Source organism: Mirounga leonina, unplaced genomic scaffold (genome assembly GCF_011800145.1).
Source record: "Mirounga leonina isolate KUSES-001 unplaced genomic scaffold, KU_Mleo_1.0 Mir_114, whole genome shotgun sequence".
Lineage (NCBI taxonomy): Eukaryota > Metazoa > Chordata > Mammalia > Carnivora > Phocidae > Mirounga > Mirounga leonina.
The window spans coordinates 6,998,904-7,023,247 of NW_023270265.1; the positions used below are offsets into that span (position 1 = coordinate 6,998,904).

General features: G+C 58.6%; 1 protein-coding gene and 1 long non-coding RNA gene across 8 annotated transcripts in view; one reads left to right on the top strand and one right to left on the bottom strand.

Annotated features, from left to right (window-relative positions):
• ZMIZ1 (zinc finger MIZ-type containing 1) overlaps window positions 1–24,344 on the top strand; it is a 234,010-nt gene that overhangs the window by 191,800 nt on the left and 17,866 nt on the right. For 6 of the 7 annotated variants that reach the window (XM_035022735.1, XM_035022751.1, XM_035022774.1 and 3 more), the window contains 6 exons: window positions 6,645–6,789; window positions 16,825–16,939; window positions 17,929–18,146; window positions 19,024–19,222; window positions 20,169–20,459; window positions 23,251–23,433. In XM_035022735.1, the coding sequence (XP_034878626.1) occupies window positions 6,645–6,789; window positions 16,825–16,939; window positions 17,929–18,146; window positions 19,024–19,222; window positions 20,169–20,459; window positions 23,251–23,433 (1,151 nt within the window). The remainder of the gene's footprint in view (window positions 1–6,644; window positions 6,790–16,824; window positions 16,940–17,928; window positions 18,147–19,023; window positions 19,223–20,168; window positions 20,460–23,250; window positions 23,434–24,344) is intronic. The other variant, XM_035022764.1, reaches the window with a different exon arrangement.
• Window positions 1,906–22,263, bottom strand: LOC118022189. The gene is made up of 4 exons (XR_004682403.1): window positions 22,177–22,263; window positions 16,271–16,353; window positions 15,891–15,990; window positions 1,906–2,056 (listed from the first exon to the last, which is right to left on the bottom strand). It is a non-coding gene; the product is annotated as an uncharacterized LOC118022189 (long non-coding RNA).

The window sequence follows — 24,344 nt, forward strand, 5'->3', positions numbered from 1 at the left end:
TGCTGGGGTTGCAGAAGCGAACCCCTCCGATCCCATCTGTGGCCCATGGGGCTCATGCTCTCGTGGGACAACGGCGCACCTTTCCCCTGGGGTAGCCCGGCTCTCTCACTCGTTTCTACATCCATTGAGCACCTACCATCTACCAGGCCGTGTGCGGCCTCCGGAAACACAGATTGGAAAAGAGGTGATCAGAATACATTTGTGGAAAAATTCCTCTGGCCACCTTGCAGAGTGTGGGTTGGCGGGAGGCAGTTTTGGAGACAGATAAATGAGGGGCCGGGCTTGTCATAATTCAGAGGAGAAGGGACAAGGCTGCAGAAGGTGATTGGAACAGGCAGGAATCAAAGGGGACATGCTGCAGAGATGATCAGGCTGCAGTGGCCCCCACGTGGGGCGGGGGAGGGGGGCGTCCTCCTGAGGTGGCTTGAGGTGCTCCTGGGGCATCGGGGGGCATAAGGGGACAAGAGGAGCTCAGACATGGGCTGGGGGTCAGGAGGAGACCCGCGTGGAGGCCGGTACTTCCTCCTGACTCGCCAGGCAAGGCCCCCCAGGGGAAGTGGGGTGGGCTCCTGCCACTTCGAGGGTCCTGCGTGCATTTAGAGAGCCGAGAGCACGGAAACGTGTGAAAATAGGTCCTTCATACTTCTCACTGAGCGGTGGACTCCACCGTCATTCTCCCAAGGGTTCTTTGTGCCTCAGCCTGCAAGGCTCTTTCCTCACCCCCTTCCTCAGGGCACACCTGAGTCCTGCCCCATCCCCGGGTCTCAGAAGCCCCTCCTTTCTCCCTCCTTCCCTTTCTTCCTCCCTCTCTCTCTCTCTCTCTCTCTCTCCCTCTCTCTCACTCACACACACACACACACACACTCACAGAGTTCCTCTGTTCTCCAGCAGCCTTTTAGCCGCTAAGATGCTCTTTGATACTTAATACGCCTTTGTTTCATTTCGCATGTAGCTTCCCCAGGCTGCAGTGCATTTGATAATTCTCCAGCGGGGCCCTCACATCCAGGTCTCTGTGCCCTCCCCCTTATGCCCCCCAGGCCGCTCCCATCCCTTCCCTATCCCCAGACCTTCCCCAGAATGAGCAGACCAGGCTTCTCGCTGTCTGAACATCCCCGGCTCACCCCCATAAAGAAGGAACGCCTTGTTTCCTGTGGCCACTTGGCTGCCTCTGGTTCCTGGCTCCTTTTCAAGCTGGAGTCCAGCCTGGCAAGGGGCAGCCTTTCTCTTGTGCCCGGGTGAGCTTGCTTACCCCTTTGATGCTCCAACTCCCAGACCCCCAGCCTCTCTGCCTCTCCGCCTCTCCTCCACCCCCACCGGCCCATTGTCTGCTGGCGGCTAGCCCTGCCTGGAGAGTACAGCTCTACCCTCCCTACCTGGAACTGGGTGATTCCAAATCTTGCCGTGCAGCCTCTTCTCCCCACCCCCGCCACTCCCCTGGTAAGACCAGCCCGTCCCACTGGTCCATCTAGTCAGCCCATCCTGGGTGTCCCCTCTGCCAGGAGCTGCGGGTACAGAGACAAGTGCAGGGCCTGTCACTCTCCCCAGGGAGGACACATCAGGGACAAGCCAGGACTGAGACGCTCTAGAACGCCACTCCAGACCTGCCCTCACTTTGACATCTGGTTCCTTTTGCTTGTCCCTCGAGCATACTGTGGTGGCTGTTGTCTGCAGGGGGAGTGGCCAGGAAGATCTTGGGGAGCAAATGTCTGCAACTCTCCCTCCCTGCCCTCCTTCAGACCTGAATCCTGTGCCCTCCTGATGCTCGGACCTGGAGCTCATTTCCATTTCTCTTCCGCGAGAGTTCGTGCCACCTTAGCCATGGCATCTTCTGGCGCCGTGGTCCCTAGACACGTCTACTGTATCTCATTCATAGAGGACACCCCCCATGGTCATACACACCGCTTAATGTACCACTAGGAAGGAAGTCATGCCACGAATCACACCACGACGTGGCATCGACTGTAAGACACGTGCTGTTGGCAAATGACCCTAGTTGTTGAAGTCCGAGGCGGGTCTGCAGTGGGAATCCTGATGTCCCTGTGGCTTCCTGGGTAAGCTGCAGAGACAAGTGCAGGCAGTGGTCAACCGTCATGTCTTCTCCCAGCCGGGATCCACTGACCCTCAGGGCTGCTGCTTCCCCTGTGATGTGGCCATCTGGAACTTGGCTGCTAAAGACCATGGCCCAAGACAGAGCCAGGTGAGGTGCTGCAGCCTAAGGGTGTTCAGATCCCAAGGAACCCCTCGTTGAAGATGGCTGCTGTTGGGCCAGGAGTCCCATGGTGGATCCTAGGGAAGCCAGAATACCTGCCTTCCAGGGCTAAAGGTACCTTTCCACTGGCTGAAGTGAAGGCAGAACTGCCTCTAAAGGGGGAATTGATTTTTGCCTTCTGTGTCTCAGGCAAAGCAGGGCACATGATATTGTCCTCACTTTTCCCGTCAGTACCCACTTCAGTGGCTTGGGAAGGGGGCAGGAGGAAGGGGCCACTCGGCAGAGCCCACAGCCAAGTGGGCAGACAGGCCTAGTCATCTGCTCTGGGGCTTGGGACTTACCGACGCCGTGCACCCAGCCCGGCCCCGGGGACTTCTAGAGCTGCACATCTCCCCAGGTCGTTTGTCTGTTGTACGGTCCCAAGTGGCCAGAGACACCAAAGCTCCATTCTGGTGGTCACTTCTCTACTGATCAAGGTCGGTAATACTAATCGTCACTGTAGCAAACACGTGAATAGCCCCAAGTAGTGCAGTCCCCGCACTATGTGATGGTAACTCAGCTCATCCTTACAACTACCCTACCAGGTGGGGAGTAGAATTACCACCACCCCATCTTAGAGATGAGAAAACCAAGGCACAGGAAGGGTAGGCAATTTGCTCAAGGTGCCACACAGTGGTGGAGACTGAGCTGAGATCAGGTCTCATGGATTGGTTCCAAAACCAGTGCCTCATCAGCTCTCCCAGGCCTATGTGAAGGGCGTGGGATTGACAGCCTGCTTTTCTGGGGCTACTGTGGGTTACAGGGTTCCTTCGTTCCTGTGCCCACTCTCCCTCCCTCCCTTTCTGGCTTCTGCTTGGATACCCTTGCAGTTGACTAACAATGCTAATTTATAGCTCACGTCCACTCCCCGAGGCAGGCAGCTCCTGTTAAGCCCATTTCACAGATGGGGAAACTGGATCTCCAAGCCTGTGTGAAATCCCCCAGCCAGAGAGTGGCAGGACAGGATCCAAGCCCCTTCACCTGTGGGACTACAGAGCCAGGACACGTAGCCCCCACTCCCCGTGGCCTGCCTACCATTGTCCCCTCCCCTGCCCTCTCCTGGGGTGGCATAGGCACTGATGCCTATTGGGGCTGCCCTGACACCTCCTGGAGGGGGCCGGGCTGGCTTCCTGCTGTTCACAAGGTGCTTTCCTGCTGGTGGGAACAGGGAGCATTCGCAGACCCTCACCTGCTGTCCAGAGAGTGCACACAGTGCTTTCCCACCCTCCACGCTTATTACACCAGATACTGTTCTCAGCACCGTGTAGGTGTTAGTGTCATTCCAGTGTCACAACCGTTCTAAGGAGCGTTAGCGTTATTAATTGCCTGTTTAACAGATACAGAAACTGAGGCCCAGAGAGCCTGTGTAATTCGCCCAAGGTCGTGTAGCTCTCAGTGCTGGGACCCAGACTGTCAGGGTTAGTGGTACTCCCAGGACCAGATGCAGGGCTGGCCATGGTGGCTGTCCAAGCAGCAGGAGGGCCACTCCTGCCCCTGCCTTAGCCCCTTAAGATGGCTGGTATCTCTTCCTGAAACTCCGCCCAGCGCGGGCATCCTCGTGCATGCTGCACCGTGCCTTCCCATCCCTCCCACCCCATCCAGGGACTCTTCATGCCTGGCATCCCTCCCGAGACCCAGAGCCTGTGCTCAGTGGCCCCTTTTCCTTCCCCACCGCAGAGAGGGCCCAGAGTACAGACCCACAGGACCCGACGGACCCGCAGGCAGGGCCGGCCCCATCAGAGCACGCGTGCTCCGCTCAGCCCAGATGCAGGCACGATGCAGCGCGCACCCAGACACCCACCCTGCTGGCCCGTCTGTCTGTCCTTGTGTGACCCCCGACCCACCTCTGTCTGTCAGGCTTCCTGGCTCTCGGACAGTGCCCAGACTCCCTCCTTGGCCGCACACTCCCACCTGCGTCAGAACAGCTTGTGTGGGGGTCTGCAGCACGAGGGAGCACGCTCTATGTCCATGCCATGGCCCCCGTGCGTCTGTGCTAGCCGGCTGAGCGGAGGGGGGGGGGGGTGCCTTCCTTGCTCCCTGCCCTCCTCCTCCGGGGTTGTCCTGGCATCTGTGGTAGTCGTGACGGGCCAATACACACGTCACATCTGCTCCCGGCGTCCCAGACTCTTCGTAGCCAGGCCCTGCGAGGCCACCAGCTTCCTTTCATTCCCTTTATGGGAAACCACTCCACTGGCAATAGGCTGGCGCGGGCTGTCCTTGACCAGGCCGGGGGGCGGCCCGTGACATTGGAGGAAAGCTCCCGCCTGGCGAGGTGGCCCCCGGGGGGAGTGTGGGCTGGGAGGGGCGGCCGCGGGCAGCGGGCGGCACCATCTGTGGCCGTCCTTTGTGCTGGCAGCCGAGCAGTCCCTCCGTCGCCGAGATCCAGCAGGCCTCGTGCTTGGCGTGCAAATGAGTTTCCAGATGCCCAGTGCCGCGCGCCCCCCCCCCCACCACCAAGAAGCGGTAACTAGGGGTTTGGGAGAAGAATGGAGCAATCTGGAAATTCATTTCTGTTTGTTCCAACCTCTCTGAATAGACCGCCTCCCCCTCCAGCTGCGACAGATGTGTGCTGGATGCCCGCTTCAGGGGTGTTTGGCCACAGTTCTGGGCAGAGACACGCCGGGGTAGGGGCCTCTCTGGCACCCTCCTCCCTGTGCAGGTGGTGGCAAGATGAGCCTCACAGAGAGACCTAGCTCCCCCTTTGGCACCCCCCCCCCCGCCCCAGAGACAGAAACAGGTGCTCTCCTGGCCGGGGGCACAGGCTGGTGTTTAGCCCGCGCTGGCCTCCTTGATTGGGTGTCTTTGGGCACCGCACAAGCAGAGCAGACGAACCCAGCAACCCTGGAGGGCCCCTCCCCACCCTACCCCGTTCCCTGCGAGAACCCCTGCCCTTCCCTTGCCCGGCAGCCCCTGTGCTTCCCCGGGAACAGATATGCCACCTTGGCAGGCAGCTTCCAGCCGCACCGCGGACACAGGGCTCTCCCGCTGGTCCTAACAGCTGCCTCTTGGCCCCTGCCCACCCGGTGAGGGGCAGGAAAGAACCCACCGCTCCGCACGACTGACAGAGCTGATGTGGGCCATGGGCAGGGGCAGACAGGGCTGCAGAGGGTCCCAGCCCTGCCTCCCGGGTCCGCGAGCTGATGGGGCACCCAGTCCAGGATCTGGGTGGTTTGACATGACAGCCCTGGGCAGCCACCACAGGGCTTTGTGGGGCAAGGCATCTTCCCCAGTGCCAGCCGAATGTGGTAAAGGGGGGAGGTTCAGACGAGGCCGGAGGGCTTCCTCGCTGGTGGGGTTGGAGCCCATGCCCACTCGGTCTTTGCCTTCTGAAGGGTTTCATCTGCTCTGCCACATTTTGGTCCAGGCTTGGGCTTCACCAGTGGGGATGGGGCAGGGGCGCCTTCTGTGTGTCCGCCGTTCTAGCTGTGGTTACTGTGAGCGAATGACTTCCCCCGCCTGAGCTCAGTCTGCTTATCTGGAGCATGGGGAGAGCATGGGGCAGGGCAGGGCTCATCATTCCTCTTCCCCTGCAAGCAAACTGAAGGAGGCCCAGAGAGGATCTCTGAGCTCCACTGGTCCACACAGCAAGGTGGTGGCAGGCCAGCCTTCCCAACTCTTTCAAGCTCGTTGGACAGACTGGCCAGACAAACTGACCTGGAGGGTGCTTTTGGCCCCTAGTGGCCACATTAGGACAGTGAAGTGTGATTCCCCGGCACCCCGTTAGCTTCAGCTGCTTTTCTCTTGGTGTTTAAGGGCTCAAAGCCCAGATGTGGAGGGTCCTCCTGGGCTTCTGCCTTCCGTGCCCCCGGCCCACTCTCGCTTAGGCCCCCACCCCACCCCCGGGCTGCCCTCTGCCCTGCAAATCCTTAGTCCTCCTAAGCGTGGGTGCCCAACAGCACAGGGACCAGCCGCGGGTCTGCACTGGAAGGCGTGGGCACTTTTGTGGGGAAGACTTTCAGAGAGAAGCCTGTGGGCACTCTTGGGATCATCAGGAGGCTCTAGAAAGGCTCTGGCTTCCGGGTGACTTTTGTCCCTCCTACCCTACCCACGAAGAGAGGCCATGTTGAGCTGAGTGTCCGGAGGCTTCACTGAGAAGTCTGGGGGAGACCAGCACTTCCTAAGCTTGCCCGACACAGGGTCTGTGCTGGGCTCCCTCCCTCCCACTCCAGTGGCCTCTCCTTGGCACCATCTCGGATGTCCCCTCCATCGTGTCCATGCTCTCGACTGTGCCGCCTCTGGCCTGTCCTCATCAGAGTGAGGACCGTTGACATCAGCCCTCCTTTGGGGTGTCAGTCCCACTGTAAGGGCGCGGCCAGTCTGGGAGGGCGAGGTGACAGTGGGCGTAGCCAGGGGAGGTGGCCACGGGGCGCCCTGACCGTCCTGTCCTTCCTTGCAGCCCTGCTGTCCTCCTGGTGTGAGGAGCTCGGCCGTCTCCTGCTCCTTCGGCATCAGAAGAGCCGCCAGAGCGACCCCCCTGGGAAACTCCCCATGCAGCCCCCCCTCAACTCCATGAGCTCCATGAAACCCACTCTGTCGCACAGGTGAGTGGGCGTGTACCTCCAGGGGCGGGCGGGGGGCTGCCAGGTGGGCGCTGGGCAGTGCCCCTCCGGTGGAAGACCTGGGGTGGGGGCCTCTGAGCAGCCAGGAGGATATTCTCTGTTTTTTAAACCCTGGTGGGGTGAGCACTGTCTCTCCCCCATCCCAGCAGAGGTTGAAAGCGCCAGTCTTACCCAGCCTGGCTGCGTTGTCCCTTCGGTGGAGGGCTGTTTCTTCTTTGAGGTTCTAGACTTTGGGCTGAACATTAACTGTCCCGAACTCAGGGCCTCCCCTTTCTCCTGAGCAGGGCCCTGGGCAAACCCGGAGATACGCAGGGCCCACAAGGGGCTTAGGAACATCACAGAGCTGGTGCTCCCACCCTCAGGTGGGGACGGAGCCAGCCCAGGCCGGGCAGGCAGGAGCTGAGTGAGGCTGGGCTATCCGCACAAAGGCGGGGTCAGGAGAAGCCCGGGGTCAAAGGTGGGAACGCTGGGGCGGAGGCCATCGGACACTGAGGAAGTGGCTGGTCTGCCCGGCACCAGCCTGCGAAGGAGCCGGTGCTCAGGACCAGCCAGCCCTGCAGTTCCCTCGCCGAGCTAGGCCCGCTCTCTCTGCGTTCTGACCCTGGAACAGCAGGGCCTGCCATGCCGTCTGCTTTCCCTCCGCACGTCCCACTGATGACAGGCTCGGGGGGGTATGTTTGTAGTCAGAGCTAGGCTCTCATTCACGACCCAGCCTGACCAAGGCACCCACAGCCCAGAGCACGCGACAGGCGACCTGGGTCCCACCATGGAGGTGCTGCCACGAAGTCGGGCATTGGCCACGCTCTATAAATTGAATTAGGGGCTTTTGATTCTCAGAGCTGGGAGGGAGCTCCTTAGGTCCAGCACCCTGCCCCAACACGTGTTTCCCTGCCTCAGTCAGAAGCACTTTGTTCGACCACAGCCCCCTAGGGGCGCTGCCTCACCATCCCCTTGGCCCAGCCTGTGACCCCTCAGACTCAGGACAGCCCCCCTTCTGTGGGTGTTTCTCAGTGGGGGGCACTCCTGGCATTGGGCCCAGGGCATTTAATGTCTCAGTCCCTGCCCACTCAGTTCTTCTAGGGCCCCTCACCCCCATGTTGTGAAAGCACCTTCACACATTTTGGGGGGTGAGGGTGTCACCCGTGGTTAAGAACCACCACGCAGGAAAGGCAAAACCCACCTCTGGCCGCCATCCTCCCCTTGCCCTGGCTCAGCAGAAAGCCGCAGGGCTTCTGCATCTGGACTCCTGCCAGCCACTCTGCACAGCCTATGGCTAAAGGCAGCCTTGACTGCCTGCCTTTATTTTAGCTTCTTACTGCTCTGCCCCGCCCGGCTCCTCCCTCTTCTTGTTGCCTCCCATCTGTCCATCCAGCCTTTCCTCCTCAGAGCCAGGATCGCCAGGAAAGCGGTCACCAGTGGTGGGCCAGGGCCCTGCGGCCCCATGAGAGGCCTGCCTCACACCTGCTCGGCCGTGACCGTTCAGGCCGCAGAGTGCTGTGGCTCTAGACCCCGGCCAGGCCTTCGCCAGGTCATGCTGAGCTGATTTGGAGGCCTGAGACCGTCCTGTCCTGGAGTTAACCAGATGGAGGGGGTCTGTGCTCCAGGGAGCTGCATCTTGCTGGTTGGGGAGGAAGTAAGACCCAGTGAGGCAAAACTGAGACCTGATGGATTGAGGCAGGGTTAGGGGTAGGTGACAGGCAGGCCTGGCCTTGGGGACAGAAGGAGGAAAATGGCCGGGCTGTCGAGAGGCTGCCCAGAGGACATGGGTCTTGACCTTCAAGGACTTGGTCAGAGAGTTGGGCAGGTGCATTCTGTGAGTTTGAACTGGCTTTCCCTCGGAGGGCTGGGATGCAGTGCTCTTCTACAGATGCCACACTGGTTCAGCTCCCTGTAGGGACCCATGAATGATAGAGGATGCAAAGAGGCGACCTCTCAGAGACGGGAGAGCCTTGTGCCTTGGAAGATTCACTGAGAACTGAGGGATGACCACTTGCTTCCATGGAACGTGACCTCCTCACGTTCTGCACCATACCTCCCACCCCGAATGGCAGAGCTAGAAGGGAAAGTGGGCCCAGAGCAGGACAGTGATTTACCCAAGAACACACAGCCCAGAAGGGGCAGGACAGTGCTCTGCCCTTCACTCTGCTGCTGGCCATTCAAGATCAGTGAGGTGGTGTCCGGTTGTTAACCCAACTCTGATCCAGACCTTGCCCTATTTCCCAATTCTGTACGAGGGCGGTTGAGACCGGAAAGAAGTGTCATCAGTTGAACAAGGACTGGTCCACGTCCCTGCAGGCCCCACACTGAGGCCACAAGCACATTGTGGCAGGTGATGGGAGGTTGGCCGGTCTCTACTTGTAGCTTCATGAATTTCCCAGGAAACCCCAATAGGAGGCATCACCTTTTAAGTCCTCATGTAACTTCCCAAATAAGAAGGAAAGTCAAGTACTTTTCACAGAGAGGAAACTTTTCGGGCCCCCACCCCCACTGCTGTATTGAATGACTTGGAGGACAGAAGCCCCTCTTGCCCATTGAATTCAGGAGACCCTGGGCCATGGGTGATGTTCAGGATTGGGGCTTGGAGGTGTGTGGCTGTTCAAAAACTCAGGGATCCTTGTCTTCAGGCTCTGAAGACAATAGGAGAGGGTGGGGGTCCCTGAAAGGCTGAAGCCCCAGGCTGTCTCCGGGGGATCCCGTGGCTGTGGTGCCATGGTCCCGGCCACTTAGGGGGAAGGTTACACGGAGGCGGGCACCACAGCCCCCACAGTGACCTGGACATGTTGCCAATAAACATTTCTGCCTTCCTTCTCAGATTTAAATGACTGGTTAAAAAAGCCGTTTGTGATTAGCACATTGTCCATATGCAAATCAGTGCTGCAAAAGTAATTAAAAGCCTAATAAATCTTGTTTACACGCCTAACTTAATTACCAGTCAAAGCCCGCTAGAGCTGGGGATGACTCCAAAATCAAGGGGTGCCGCCCTTCCTCTTCCGGGGGAGGGGGTTGCACCCCCCCCCCCAGAGGAGAGGTGCCCAGGTGCAGCAGGTCGGGGCACAGGCGCTGAGCCGGGCTGCTGGGCATGAGTGGCCGCCCTGCCCTCTTCTGGCAGGGGGCCTTTGGGCAGCTCTGTAACCTCTCTGTGCCTCAGTGTCCTCATCTGTAGCGCTAGAAACAGCAGTGCAGGACCTCCAACATGCCCACCGCCAGTGGACCCTGACGCGCTCACTTTGGTCAGCTAACAAAGAAGGGCTCCATCAGAGCTGACCCCCCAGCCTCCTCCTTTCCTTGGTCCCATCGTACCACCTTCGCCACATTCATGGTTAGCTGCTTTTGTGGAGCTGGACCCAAAGCTCAGGTTGTAATAGGTCCTTCTTCTTGCCCCCAGAAAATTAAAAAAAAGAAAGAGGGAGGGAGGGAGGAAGGAAGGAAGGAAGGAAGGAAGGAAGGAAGGAAGGAAGGAAGGGATTGAAGGAGCCATAAATCCTGCCCCATCGGTTCCAGATTGCTGAGGTACAGCATCTTTTCCTTTCCTCCTTCCTACTGAAAAAATTTAAGACCCTCTAATATGCAGTTAGCTGTGCAGGTCCCTCTACGTTTCACCGCGGGGAGGGAAGGAAGCGGCCCGAGTCATTGTGATGATGGAGAGCCCCGTTAACGGCTCCCCTAAATGAAAGAGGGTGGGAGCTTCAGCTCCTCACTGGCTTGGTGTTTCATTAGTGGTAACTCTTCAGCCTTGCATGGAGACAGGACCAATATAGCCACATCAGGAAAATTAATTCAGGTCTGACAATACCCTTAATAGGAATTTGTTATTTCTCCCAAATAAAGTGGCTGTTAGAAGTGCAAGGGAAGAAATAACTCAGCCCTCCCCACCTCTTCCCTCCATGAATGTCTGTGTAGACACTGCTACAGCAGATACCCGGGAGCCAGGAATCAGCACTCCCCTCCTGCTGGGCTTTACTCATTTTCTCACATTTAGCAAACATCAGTCAGTGCCTATGGAGCTGCCAAACAGACATGTAAATCATCTACTCTAACTGCAATGTGAAAAGCTCTTTTATGTGACAAAAGAGTTGAGGGAATAGAGGAAAACATCCTTGGTTCTGCTTAAGAGAATCACAAAAGGGAGTATCCAGGCTGGGCTTTGAAGTATAGGTAGGAGTTCACTAGTGACAGGATGGCAAAGGAACACTAAGGAAAGCCTCAGAGGCTTGGGAAATCTGTTCAACAAGCAGGAATGATAAGAACACCCCCTCTCATAGCATTTTTGCAAAACTTGTAAGCACCGTCATCAAGTAAATAGGGGTACCTGCACACAGTCAGGCTGCAGAAATGGAGAGAAAAGTGTAAGTACAGTTAAGCAGGGACTGTGTGCCAGGCACTGTGCTGAACTTTACCTGTATTCGTATGCTTCATCCTAGGAGAGAGTTAGTCCCATTTTACAGATGAGAAAGTTGAGCTGACTTAAGTGATATGTCCGAGGTCACAGAAATTGTCAGTGGCTGAACCAAGGCTTGACCCCAAAGACTCTTAAGTTTAGAGCCCAGATAGTTAGCCACTGTGCCGCAGGGCCTCCCTGTGCCATCTGAATATTAGCCTCACAAATGTTTAGTCAGAGTCCCTGAGTATTTGCTAGGATACTCTGTGCAGGCCAAAGCTAATGATTTGATGGATAGAGTGTTGTTGTTTCTTCCCCTGGGTCACTGTTTGGGTTTTCTCTGCAGCCAGTCTTTGAGACTGAACTTTACACGTCCTCTGTCCCTTCATGCTGGGTGGCTTCCCCAAGAACCCTCGGGAAGCTGTGCCCCTTCTTGGAATTCTTGGGGACTGCTAGATGTCCCTCATAGCATGTGCCCCCTCGTGTTATCACCACCTTTTTTTTTTTTTTTAAGATTTATTTATTTATTTGCGAAGGAGGGGAGGGCCAGAGGGAGAGGGAGAATCCCCAAGCAGACTCCCGCTGAGCACAGAGCCTGATGCAGGGCTTGATCCCACAACCCTGAGATCGTGACCTGAGTGTGAAATCGGAGTCGGCTGCTTAGCCAACTGAGCCCCCCAGGTGCCCCTCCCCATCTTTGTGCAGGGAGGTGCTATCTTACCGAATCCTTAGCTCCCTGAGACAATGGGATGTGGTCAGGCCCACCTGGCAGTCTTGCCCTTGACAAGCCCCGGGACATTGGGAGCCTCAGCTCCTATGGATGCGTCTGTTGAGCCCACTTTAAGGGATTAAATGAGTTCTTAGGTGGAAGTCCCTTCACGCAGCTCCTTGCTTCTAGAAGCCACTCAATAAATCATAACAACAGCAGCGGTCAACAGTTTTCAGTGCCCGAGGTCAGCTGCATGTGGTCATTTTGCCTTACACGTGGGAGCTCACTCAATCCTCACGACAGCCTTCTGAGAGACGTACTGTTATCATCCCATTTTACAGATAAGGACACTGAGGCATAGAGAGAGCAAGTAGCTGCTTCATTAGCTTCCCTCTGTCCCTCTCCTTGGAGGGCAGGACTCACTTGCCCATGAGGTCACAAGCACACTGTAGGTGCTTAGCCGTCAGGTTTAATGAATGGACACAGTTACTCATTCTCAGGCATCCTTCTGAGGAGAGTATGGAGAGTCGGTGTTTCCCTCTGGCACTTTGGTTATCAAAGGCTTTCCGAGCCCCGTAGGTGTGTGGTGACATCATGCCAGGCACAGGTAGCCTAACTCAGGATTCCTGGGGCAGAAGGAGAAAGGGGGGGGCCTCTCATTTGGGCCCCCCACTCAGGCCCTACGAATGTGAGGAACAAGTGGAGCTCAAGCCAATGAATGTCACAAGGGCTTCCTGGAGGAGGTGGCCTTTGGAAGAGAAGCCTGGGAAGGATGAGCGGCAGGGTTGAAGCATCCCAGACTAAGATTAGGCACAGAGGCGGGAAAGCAGGTACCTCCCTGTGAGGAGGTGCTTGGCAGGCAGAACACTGCCGAGATTCCAGGTGGCTACTGGGACCGGGGCCTCTCTGGGTGGACTAGGGTTCTTGGGGCTGTTTTGGCTAGACAGGCCTGCAACTGGGGGCAGCTGTGGCACGAGACTGGGCTATGGGGTTGTACACCATGGGGTGTACCCACTGGGGGTGCACAGAGCTGGACAGGATTACTAAGACTGGGATTCTCACATTCCAGGGGCCCTGGCCTCCCTCTGAACTGCAACCAGCTATGGAGAAGAGGAGAGAAGTGGTTCCTAGCAGGCAGTCCCCAAATGCCAGGGACCCCTGACCTGGGCTGACCTCATCTGCAGGTCAGATAGTACTTGCCTGAGGAAGGAAGGGCCTCAGGACACCCCCTTCCCCCACAGGCCCCCTAGGCCTCCCCTTCATCACCCTAGGCCCCCTCCCACCTTGGTAGGGCCCAGGAGCCGGGCTTGCCCTTGCTCCTTGGGCCACAGGGAGCTGGAGCCGGGCAGCCCCCCCGGTGGTGGTGTCTGAGTCCCGGCAGAGGCGGCGGCAGGGCTGACTGCCAGGGGCCTGTGGGGGCGAGAGCCTTCGCTGCGACAGCAGGAGCCGTCTCCCCAGGAGATGAGTCACAGCCGTGTTGGTGCGGCTGCCACTTCTGCTTCTGCAGCAGGTGTGAGTGGGGGCGAGCGAGTCCCTGAGACCGCCCCTCCACGCGCGTGCCTGTCTCTGCCCCCGCGTGTGCCCGGCCACATGGCAGCAGGGTGTGCGTGCAGACACACATCCGTGTCCCTGGCCACACGCGTGCACTCCTGGAATAGGCCCGGGGTGCACCGTCCAGCCAGACGGTGGGCATGCCCAGTTTGGGAACCACGGTTAAGTTTGCTTCTCACCAAGTTTCGGGTGGAGGGGACGAAACAGGAAGGAGCTGGTTTCCGCCCACAAGGCCCACCCACGGAGCCGTAGGGCAGTCAGGAGCGTGTTTGGGGGCCTGTGCAGTATCCCGGTGAGCCGGGGCCTCCCCAGCCGAGGTGGTGAGGCAGCAGCTACCCACCCCCCGCCCCCCGCCCCGCCCCGCCCCAAGCTCGGGTGGGGCCCTGCCGGGCTCCAGGGGCTCCCAGAGGGCTTTACTTCTGAGCCTGCCAGGCACATTCTAAAAGGACACGAACCAGGGGCGCCTGGGTGGCTCAGTCGTTAAGCGTCTGCCTTCAGCTCAGGTCCTGATCTCAGGGTCCTGGGATCGAGCCCCACATCGGGCTCCCTGCTCGGCGGGAAGCCTGCTTCTCCCTCTCCCACTCCCCCTGCTTGTGTTCCTTCTCTCGCTGTGCCTCTCTCTGTCAAATAAATAAAATCTTTAAAAAATAATAATAATAAAATAAAAAAATAAAAGGACACGAACTGGACATCAGCCTGGAGGGTTGATGGGAGTTGTGGGGCAGAGAAGACACACACTTGTGCTCTGTTAAATTGCTGGGGGTCCTGTGTTCCATCCTGTACGCCTAAGATGAGGGCCTCACAGGACAGCTGGCATCTAGGGGTCTCCTCTCTGTTGGATTAAACTATAGCCTGCAGGGCCTTCCTTCGGGATGCTGGTGTGCCAGGCCCGGGACCAGGTGGCACCCCAGTCCTCCGTGATTTCTCCCAGGGAGGCCTCCAGCCCAGCCATGCTCAAGAGCAAGCTCATCACTTCCGTCCCTGTGCTTCTCCAGCCCTCCTGAGCTCTCTGGGCTCCCGGGTCCCACAGCCTTCCCAGATGCAAGTGTGAGCTGTCTGTCAGCTTGGCGGGTGCATCTGGGCCTCACCCCCTTTTCATTGACCCACGCCATGTCTGGCCGGCAGGAGTAGAGGGTAGGCAGGAGGCCTGGGTTTCCGAGGGCCTCTCCTCTCCCCTAGAAATCATGAGTAATGCCCAAGTCTGTGTCCCTTTCTAGTCGAGTAAGCCTTTTTGTCTGCATGCTCCTCTTTGAGCCTCATCAGGCTTACGCTACCAAGGCCTGTGTTGTTCAAACCTCCTTGACCTGAGACCCACAGTAAATGTGCATAGTACACCATGACCCAGGGTGCACCCACACTCTCACATAAAATCAAGACACTGAGGAATATTATTTATTCTTACCATGTGCTCACGCTTAACCATTTTTTTTTATTCTGTTTTTTTCCCCTCGTGCTGGTTTGATGTCATGACCCAGTCGTGTTTCATGACCCACAGTTCCAAAAACTCAGAGAGCAGAGCAGGGGAATGCCCCTCTTAGGCCCATTTGACAAAAGAGGGGACTGTGTGCAGACAGGCGAGGGAACTTGGACCCTCCCTGAGCCAGGAAGGGACAGGATTCGTACCCAGGGTACCAAAAAAAAAAAAGCCAGGGCAGGAGGAAAAGGGAGTGGAGGGGTGGGGCTGCTCTTACTGCAGGAGGTCAGGGCAGGCCCCTCCAGAGAGGTGACTTCTGAGCAGAGATAGGAAGGAAGCCAGGGGCTGGCCGGGCAGAGAGGGTGTCCAGGCAGGGGGCGAGCAAGCCTGGGCAGACAGTGACATCACCCCTGCAGGGCCCTGCCCACCTTGACTACGTTGGCTGCTGAGGGCTCTGCCCGGTGAGAAGCAGGCACGAGACTCAGCCCCCCGGCTCCCCGCTGCCTGCCTGTCACGCAGGAGGGTGCCTCCCTCCTGTGAGTCCCGACCTCCCGGCTGGCTCCCAGCACCTCTAGGGCCAGGCCTGGCTTGCCTGCTAGGCCGGGGTATAAGTTCTCCAGGAGTGAGCGAGCCCTTTTGTCTTCTGCTCACTTCCTGTGATGACAGCACAAGCCAGGCAGAGGCATGATGTGCTTTCCTACCCCACCAGCCTCCCCCAGACCCCCTTCCCCCGGCCTGGTACCCAGCAGTGCCACCTTGCAGGTCTCCCCGCTGTCGGGAAGCCGTGCAGGGCTGGTACAACAGATGTGGGTGCTCTGCGTTTCTGCTCCCTTGGGGGCCACATCTGGGATTGTGTCTCCGTGAGAGGTGCCAGGGAGTCAATGCAGAGGCAGTCCCAGCTCAGCACTCCTAGGAGCTGGGACCCCAGCACTTTCTTCATGCTATAATCTGGACAGCCCCTTCCCTCTCCCCGGGGGTCACTCTTCACAAGTACCATAGCAACTAATTGAAAGGCATTATTGAGCACTTACTGTGTGCAGGGCAGGGTGTTGGGCCTAAGGTTAAGTCCTTGCTTCTGGTGTTTGGGGGCTTCTCAGGAGATGTCACCAAACAAGGTGGGTGCTTCTGGGCCTAGCAAGGAGACAGGGGAGACAGGGCAATGGGGCAATGATTGGGGTGCTCCCACAGAGGTGGGAGCCAAGCAGGGAGGCCGGGTAGGGTGGGATTAGCCAGCAGGGTAAATCATTCTGAAGTGTGTGAGTTCGGACTTTGCCTTGTAAACACTGGGAGCCATTGGAGGTCTTTGATTGTGGAGAGCGTCTTGGGTGTTTGAGGGAGCTTAGCTTCGCGGGGACGTGCACAGGAGACTGGGGTGGGAGCAGGGGAGGAAGCATGGGAGGCAGGCCCATACCTGTGATCCAGAGGCAGGAAGGAAGAGTGACGTAAGGAACCTCTTGCCAGAGGCCACATCAGCTGGGCTGGGTGGCCAACCTGCTACGAAGGGTTGGGAGGAAGGGGAAAGAGGCGAGCTTCAGACTGGGGCCCTTCCGATATTTTCTGAGAAGGGACCAGGAAGTTCCAAGGGGAAGCTGGTACGGGGAAACCAAAGCTCTTTCTGGAGAGCCACTTCAAGTCAGAGCGTGGTGGAAGGAGGAGCTCAGGTGGGGCCTGTGGGGCTCTCTTCTTCCTCCATAGCGTGGCCTGTGGACTTTGGGCTCAGGTGAGGCAGACAGCCATGGGGGTGGTACTTCCACAGCGATGAGGGAAGACATGGTCACTTCCAGGGTCTGCCACCACGTGAGGTATGCCTGTTCTGCATCGGACCCTGTGCCAAGCCTGGGGGGTCTAGAGCTGATGGAGATGGGGGTCACCTGGGTTTGACTGGGAGCCATGGAGGATGATGGGGTGATGGGGCCCTCCTGTGTACGCAGTCCCTGAGGATCCCCCCTCTGTCTCCCTCTGCAGTGATGGGTCATTCCCCTATGACTCTGTCCCTTGGCAGCAGAACACCAACCAGCCTCCCGGCTCCCTCTCCGTGGTCACCACGGTTTGGGGAGTGACCAACACATCCCAGAGCCAGGTAAGAGCCTGTCCTGCCCCTCTGCCGCAGCCCCCCCTCTCCCCCCCCCCAGCAGGACCATCCCTTGAGCCCTGGGGCCTTTGGGTCATCCTCCCATGCCAGTCAACCTCACACTGCCCAGCTGGAAAGACCAGCTCTTGGGGCACATTCAGCCGTGGACATGCCGCTACCCTCCACGCTTGCTCAGGAGGGCGGCAGCTGGCCCCTAGGCAACCGTCCCCATCCGAGGGCCCTTCTGGGGGAATGACTTTCATCTGACCGAGAGCCGGGGGTTCTTCCCTAGCCCACGTTTACTTGGGTTGGATAAATAGGAGAACTTCCTGGATGTTATTGGCCTCAGGGCTCCAGCGTCTGGGGTCTTTGACCGTGGGTAACCTGGGTTAGATTTCAGCAAAATGGTAAGCTTTCAGCTTGTGACAGACCCCTCCCCCACCCCCCTGGCCAGCCCTGCCTCCCGCTCTCACCCCTTCCTCTTTCCTCCACACCTTCCTGTCCAGCCTGCTCGGCCTCTGCCACAGCTCGGGGCTGGTGGCCGCCCCCAGGGGCACCCCTGGGCTTCCCTGCAGTCTCAGGCCACAGGGGCCCCTTGGCTGGGATCCTGCCACCCTCCAGAGCTGGCAAGTTGGGTTTCTCTTCGCCCTGACAAAGCAGCAGCCCAGGGCCACCATGTATCCCAGCCTCTGGGCACCCAGGCCCCTTGGCAGAGGAGGGCCGAGAAGTCCAGTGCCTTCCACCTGCCACTGAGAGCAGGACCAGCCCCTCCTGGTTCCATCACAGGCCGGGGTTCTCATCCCCTTTGCTGCTGGCTTCCGGGGCTGTGTTACCCCCTTCAAAGCATTTGTATGGTCTGGGGACAATTCATGACTCCACTTTCTCCCCCTTTCCCTCTGCTCTCCCCGTTGTACCATTTCAAGAGCCCCCCATGTCTCCTCTTTCCCTCCCATGGCCCCTGGGACACCGCTTGGGTGACAACCACGCTCTGCCCACAGGTCCTCGGGAACCCTATGGCCAATGCCAACAACCCCATGAATCCAGGCGGCAACCCCATGGCGTCGGGCATGACCACCAGCAACCCCGGCCTCAACTCCCCCCAGTTTGCCGGGCAGCAGCAGCAGTTCTCGGCCAAGGCCGGGCCCGCTCAGCCCTACATCCAGCAGAGCATGTATGGCCGGCCCAACTACCCCGGCAGCGGGGGCTTCGGGGCCAGGTGAGCAGCCCTCGGGAGCGGCTCTGGCGCTGCCCTTCCCCTCCGCCCCGAGCAGGAGTAGGGTTGAAACGCCAGCCCTGTGCTTTTGGCTCCCCGCGCTCTGCTGTCCCCTCCGTTAAAGGGACACAGCGAGTGGGTGAGACACTGACACAGCTGGCTGGCTGTGAGAGCCGCCAGGCCCCTGGTGCTGGAAGGCCCGCGCTCTCGTCCCCCAGAGCGGCCCTTCTGTGCCGGTGTCTGTACATGGGGCTGGGGGGTCAGACGCTATGAGGGCGGGGGCGGCGGGGTCAAGAGCTGCTCCAGACAGGTGCAGGAAGGCCACCCTGCCCCGCGGGCTGTTCAGGCCGTACCGCCAGGTTCGAGAGGAGCGGGGGGGGCGGGGGGCGGGGAAGGAACAAGGAGCCCCAGGAAGATGCTGCAGGGATGTGGGGGCTGGGCAGAGAGGCACCCCGTTCCTCCTCTGCCGCCCTGCCCTGTCCAAGGCCACCTCTTTGGCTTCAGCCCACCATCCACCAGGGCCCGTGGGCAAGGTGCTCGGGGTTTTGTGAGGCACCGTGTCCTCCTCCGGAAGTTGGGCTGCCCATGGCAGCGAGGTGCAGTGATCTCGTGCCCGGCAGAGTCCGTGCCGGCCAGCACCCCACCAAGGGCTTCGGGAACACAGCAGCTTGCCTGTCGCCAAGGGGCACGAAGAGCTGCCAACCCGCAGGGGCCCCTCTCCCCTTCGGGTTCGGGGTCTAGACGCCTCCCCAGTCCGTGAGCTGGGGGCAGGAGGGCATGGAATGGAAGGACCCGTCTTCTCCCTCCCAGCCCAGGGCTTCCAGTGGGTCCATCTTTAGATTCAGGCAGTGTCTAAGTCTCCCCTTCTTCTCCCTTGCAGTTACCCCGGGGGTCCTAATGCCCCCGCAGGCATGGGCATCCCTCCGCACACCAGGCCGCCCGCCGACTTCACTCAGCCCGCGGCAGCTGCCGCAGCGGCTGCAGTAGCAGCAGCGGCGGCCACGGCCACGGCCACGGCCACGGCCACCGTGGCAGCCTTGCAGGAGACGCAGAACAAGGATATAAACCAGTACGGACCGGTAAGGGCCCCACTAGTCGCGGTCCAGCCTTGCCCCCCCGCGGAGTTGGGGTGTTGGTGCCGTGTGTGCTGGAAGAGCTGATGGTGTCAGGGTGCGTCTGGGTTTCCTTGGAGGCCTGTGGACGGGTGTGTGTTAGGACGTGGGTGTGTCGGCATGGTTGGGTGTGGTGCGGGGAGGCCGGCTGGGTGCTTGCGTTTGTTCTGCGTGGGTTTGTGGCTCATGCGTGTCTGCAAATGGGGAAGGAGGTTCTTTATCGCCCTCTGGGCACCTGCTCACCAAAGCGCGGGCTCGGTGCCTAAAACGCCTTCTCACCAGTCTGTCCCCGTGGTGGCTTCTGAAGACCGTACACTCCTAGTCATCCCATCTGTGGATTGAGCCCAGGTCCCATTTCTGCTCCCCTGACCTTCAGAAGGACTGGTGGGGTGTGAGGAGAGAGGGTTCCCCGCCAGAATGCAGGACAGGGGAGAGGAGGTGGGGATTGTAGGAAGGGGACAGCAGGGCCTGTGGGCAGAGGTGGGAGCTGGGACTGCCTCAGATTTTGTGGATGGAGGGCGTGTCTCCACCGGCCGAGGGCGGGGCCAGGGCTTCCAGGAAAGGGGCTCCTGCCTCCATCCTCATCCCCCTCCATCCTCCCGTGCCCCTCCCCACCTCTGCACCTTCTTCCCCGTTCCCTGCCTGCCTCCCTGGAAATGCTGCCTGCTCTCTGGAGTGACTGCACCCCACCCCGTTAACACCCCTTGGGCTGCATCTTTCTGTATGGCCTGCAGAGGGCAGTGGTGAGCCCAAGAGGCCAGACATCCCTTGGGGCCTGGTCACCAGCTGCAACCACACAGGAAAGTGCCCCCCCCCCGACCCAGAGCCTCCCACCTCCCCCACCCTTCCCTCCCTGCACTTTCAATGCATGTGGCATTTTATTCTTTTTTTTTTTCTTCTTCTCCTGTTGAAGGTCTGTTCCTCTTTCCAGATGGGTCCCACCCAGGCGTATAACAGCCAATTCATGAACCAGCCCGGGCCGCGGGGGCCTGCCTCCATGGGGGGCAGCATGAACCCCGCAAGCATGGCGGCTGGCATGACACCCTCGGGGATGAGCGGCCCTCCCATGGGCATGAACCAGCCCCGGCCGCCCGGCATCAGCCCCTTTGGCACGCACGGGCAGCGGATGCCCCAGCAGACCTACCCGGGCCCCCGGCCCCAGTCCCTTCCCATTCAGAGCATAAAGAGGCCATACCCGGGAGAGGTGAGTGTGACAGGAGGCAGGTGGTGGCCAGGGTGGGAGGTGGGGAGCACCCAGGACTTGAAAACAGAGGGGCTGTGGGCAGGACCTTGCAAAGGGCAGGAACTGACCAGCGCCAAACCTGGACCAAAAGTCTGAGCCTTAGGATGGAGGAGTCGGGCTCCTGGCTTGGAGACCAGCTCTGCCATTTCCCAGCTGGAAGTCCTTGATCAAGTCCTGTCCCCTGCTGGAGTCATGGTTTTTCATTTGTAAAAGACGGTGCCGATCCAGCCCACCTCCTGGGGCTACTTGGGAGATGTGAACGAGGGCCAGACGGGAAGCACTTGGCCCCAGGGCCGGCGCAGGCAGCAGAAGCTGTTAGCGTGGTGTTTGGTCTCGGCACAGACACGGGCCCAGTGACTTTGGTAAGGAGTGAAACCTCCTTGGGTCCATGTTCCTCACCTGCACACGAGGGCTTCTCACTTGCAAGAGTGAGAGAGGGGACAAAACCCTGCAGATATCTAAAGGCTGTGCACGTCGGAGAAGTGACTGGAAGGCAGACAGTGTGCTTCTTAGGGCTCTTCTCTGCCAACTGTCAGCTGCTCTTTCGGGAGGAACACTGTCTCATTGGCTGCCCAGCCAGCTCAGCCAAGGGAAAGGTAAAGATTTAAGGAAGTAAAACCCACACCTGTCCTCTGGGAACCCAGACTTCAGCAGGAAAGGGGATCACCTTCCTGGAAACCTGTCTAAGCAGGAGCCCATAAAGCAGTGATGCACGGGGGTATCCGGAATTCAGCATGAGGTCAGAGAAAGAGGACTTCCTGGAGGTGGTGTCATAGGGCCTTCAGTGAGCAGTGGGAAGAATTGGCAGCAAGTGGCCTGTCTGGGTAAGGCTTTAGTTCACCTGCAAAAGACACAGGGACCCTAGAATCCTGGCCCAGTGCGCACTCCTCAGGAAGCCTGCCTTGATTCCTTACCTAGGCAAAGCTCCTTGCTGAGTAGTCTCCCCCACAGCTCTCTGCTTGCCACCCATTCTCAGACCGGCTCCCCCCGACCCCGACCCTACTTGCCTCCGAACTGTGGCCTTCAGCTTGACCTTACAATGGGTTTAGAGTCCAGAGGTTAAGTTCCTCAAAGGTCTATGTGATTCCCTCAGCATTCACCCTAGCTCGGGCTTGGCCATTGTTGGCAGTGTCCTGAATCCAGAGGGGAGAGGTCAGAGACCTCCTCAAACACCCGGGAGCCTGGCTCAAGCCCAGACACTCCTGGATGGCGTTGGTTCAGGGAGGCACCAGCCAGAGAAGGACAGTGGCTCTCAAGGTCCTGGCTGTCCTTGGGGGGAAGGGGGGGCTTGATGCTCAAGCTCCTGGCCTCACTCCCACACACAGCCCCCACAGGAGTTCTGGGCCCTCTTTCAGGCCCTCCATGCTCAAACTCTCCGCATTCCTGCTGGCTGGGCCAGAGATGCGTCTGCAGACCCAGCCTTGGGGTTGCCGGCACCTAAGGAGGTGATCCCAGGAAAGGAAAGGCAGAGAAATTCCCAGGCTTTGCTCCCATGTCCACCTGCACCTGTGGCATGCTCTGGCGAAGGCACACCCCAGAGGCCTTGAATTATTTCTACTCAGTCATCCTCTTCATTGGACGCCGATGCTCCCCAGCTACAAAATGCCTGGCACTGGGCTGGGACACTGGGTGATCACAGCCTGCGTGGCCTGACCCTGCCTGGGAAGGCGGGCCTCACCTTGCAATGGCACGCTTCTAGAATCTCTGAGCCATTGAAACGCCGGGGCAGGTGTCGGGTTGGCTGGTCCCGCACAGGACTCCTCTTCGGTGGCCTGACGGGCCCCTACCTGCACTCCTCTGGTGATGTGGCAAGAGCCACACTGTCACAGCAGCCACCGTACTGCCACGGTATGAGTGGTGGAGTTCCTCAGCACTGACACGGACACTACCATCCTCCGCCGCTTACCTCTGGATCCTTCTCTCGTTTGCCAAGGGAGTATTTATGGAGGGTCTACTCTTTGCCAGTTGCTGGAACACAGCCGGGACCTCGGAGCCTAGAGGCAAGAGAGACGGTTCAAATAGATAAGGAGCTTCAGCAGACCTCGCAGGATGTCATGGCCTGGAGTGTCTGGGTGGGAGGTGGCCCTGAGGGTCACTTAATCTTACAGAGGGGGCGGGACGGCTGCAGGGTGGACATCGGTGTGTCAGGGATCACTTTGGAGATCTCCAAGGACAAGGATCCTGCCCCTCCCTTGAGCTGTCTCCTCTCTCAGTTGCCTGTCTTGAGAGGGTTGTCTGGAACCTACACAAGCCTGCTTCTCCCGAGCTCCGCACGCATGGCCCAGAATTGAACATCAGTGTGTGCTGTTCAGTGTGGGGTGTGGGGCCAGGGCCTCCCATATTCAGCCTCCAAATGCAGCAGTTGAGGGGGCCATCTTTCCGGAAGCACATCCCGTTGTCTGCATTCCCCTGCCACACACCAAGTGCTAGGAGACACATGAAGGGGGCTTTAGAATCGAGCTCCCTCCTAATGGCATGAATGAGAGGCTCTGAAAGTACCCTCAGTTCAGGGGGCAGGGTACTCAGAGAAGTCCGCTTCACGGGGAGGTGGCCCTCGAGCCAGACAGAACGTCATGTCCCTGGATGTCAGGGCAGCCTCTGGTGCCACCCCCTCTCTCTGGGTGGAGAAGGCAGTTTGTTGGTGGAAAACAGCTGGGACAAAGGTGAGGGGCCGGGGCACGCCTGGCCTTCTGGTGAGTGGCTTGGCTCCAAGACACTGACAGCCTTTCTCCTCCTCTCTCTGCTGCCACAGCCCAACTATGGAAACCAGCAATACGGACCAAACAGCCAGTTCCCCACCCAGCCAGGCCAGTACCCTACCCCCAACCCCCCGCGGCCGCTCACCTCTCCCAACTACCCCGGGCAGAGGATGCCCAGCCAGCCGAGCACCGGGCAGTACCCACCCCCCACGGTCAACATGGGGCAGTATTACAAGGTGAGTCCTACCACCCCACCCACCCCTTCCTTCCTCACCACCTCATATCCCCACCCCCACCTGTGTCATCTTGGTCCTGTGTGTCCCCTGAAGTCACCAGGGGGCAGGCAGAGATCTCCAGATGTGTCCTCGAGTGCTCAGAGCCATGGCCAAAATGTCAGGCTGGCAGCTCTTGGTTCCCCATGAGTCATGGGGTTCAGACAAGGGTTTTCCCCTTCCTTTTTACTGTTTACGGCACACACCAGATGATCATAAAGGAAACACGTCTTTTTTTTTAAAGAAAAGCATCCACTTGGATATATTAATATTACCTTCTAAACCTTTGTTTCCCTACTGCACGTGGGTATCAGTATGTTATATAGTTGTTATTAAGGTTGTGATTTTGAATCTGTTTCTTTCACTTGACATGAAATCAGGAGCATGTTACTTATTGCTACAGAGTCTCTGTGGTTCTCACTTTTTAAGGGTGCCTCACCTTCTACCGATATAAACCACATCGTATTTTATTGTTCCCTTCCTATGGGATGTTTGCGATGCTCTTGGTTCTTCACTTTCGAAGTAACACCGTGATGAATATTTTTGGGCACATAGCTTTTCCCTTCTTTGGGATTATAAAGTTCATTCTCAGGAGTGCAGACTGCTCTGGACACACTTTACATTTATTTGCCCAGGAAGCATGCTAACTTCCATTACCACCCACCACTGCTCCAACTTTAGCATTCTAGGTGTTTCTATTTTTGCAAACTCTTGCTATATAACTAGCTGTAGACAGAGAGACGAAATCCCATCCCGGGGCAGGGGAAGGGGTGACCTGCTCTACCCCTGTCCCGCCCCACACCCCAGCACTGGATGGGCCTCGTCAGCATCCCCTGTATGACACTTCTGGCCAGTTTTCATATCAGGAGGGAAAG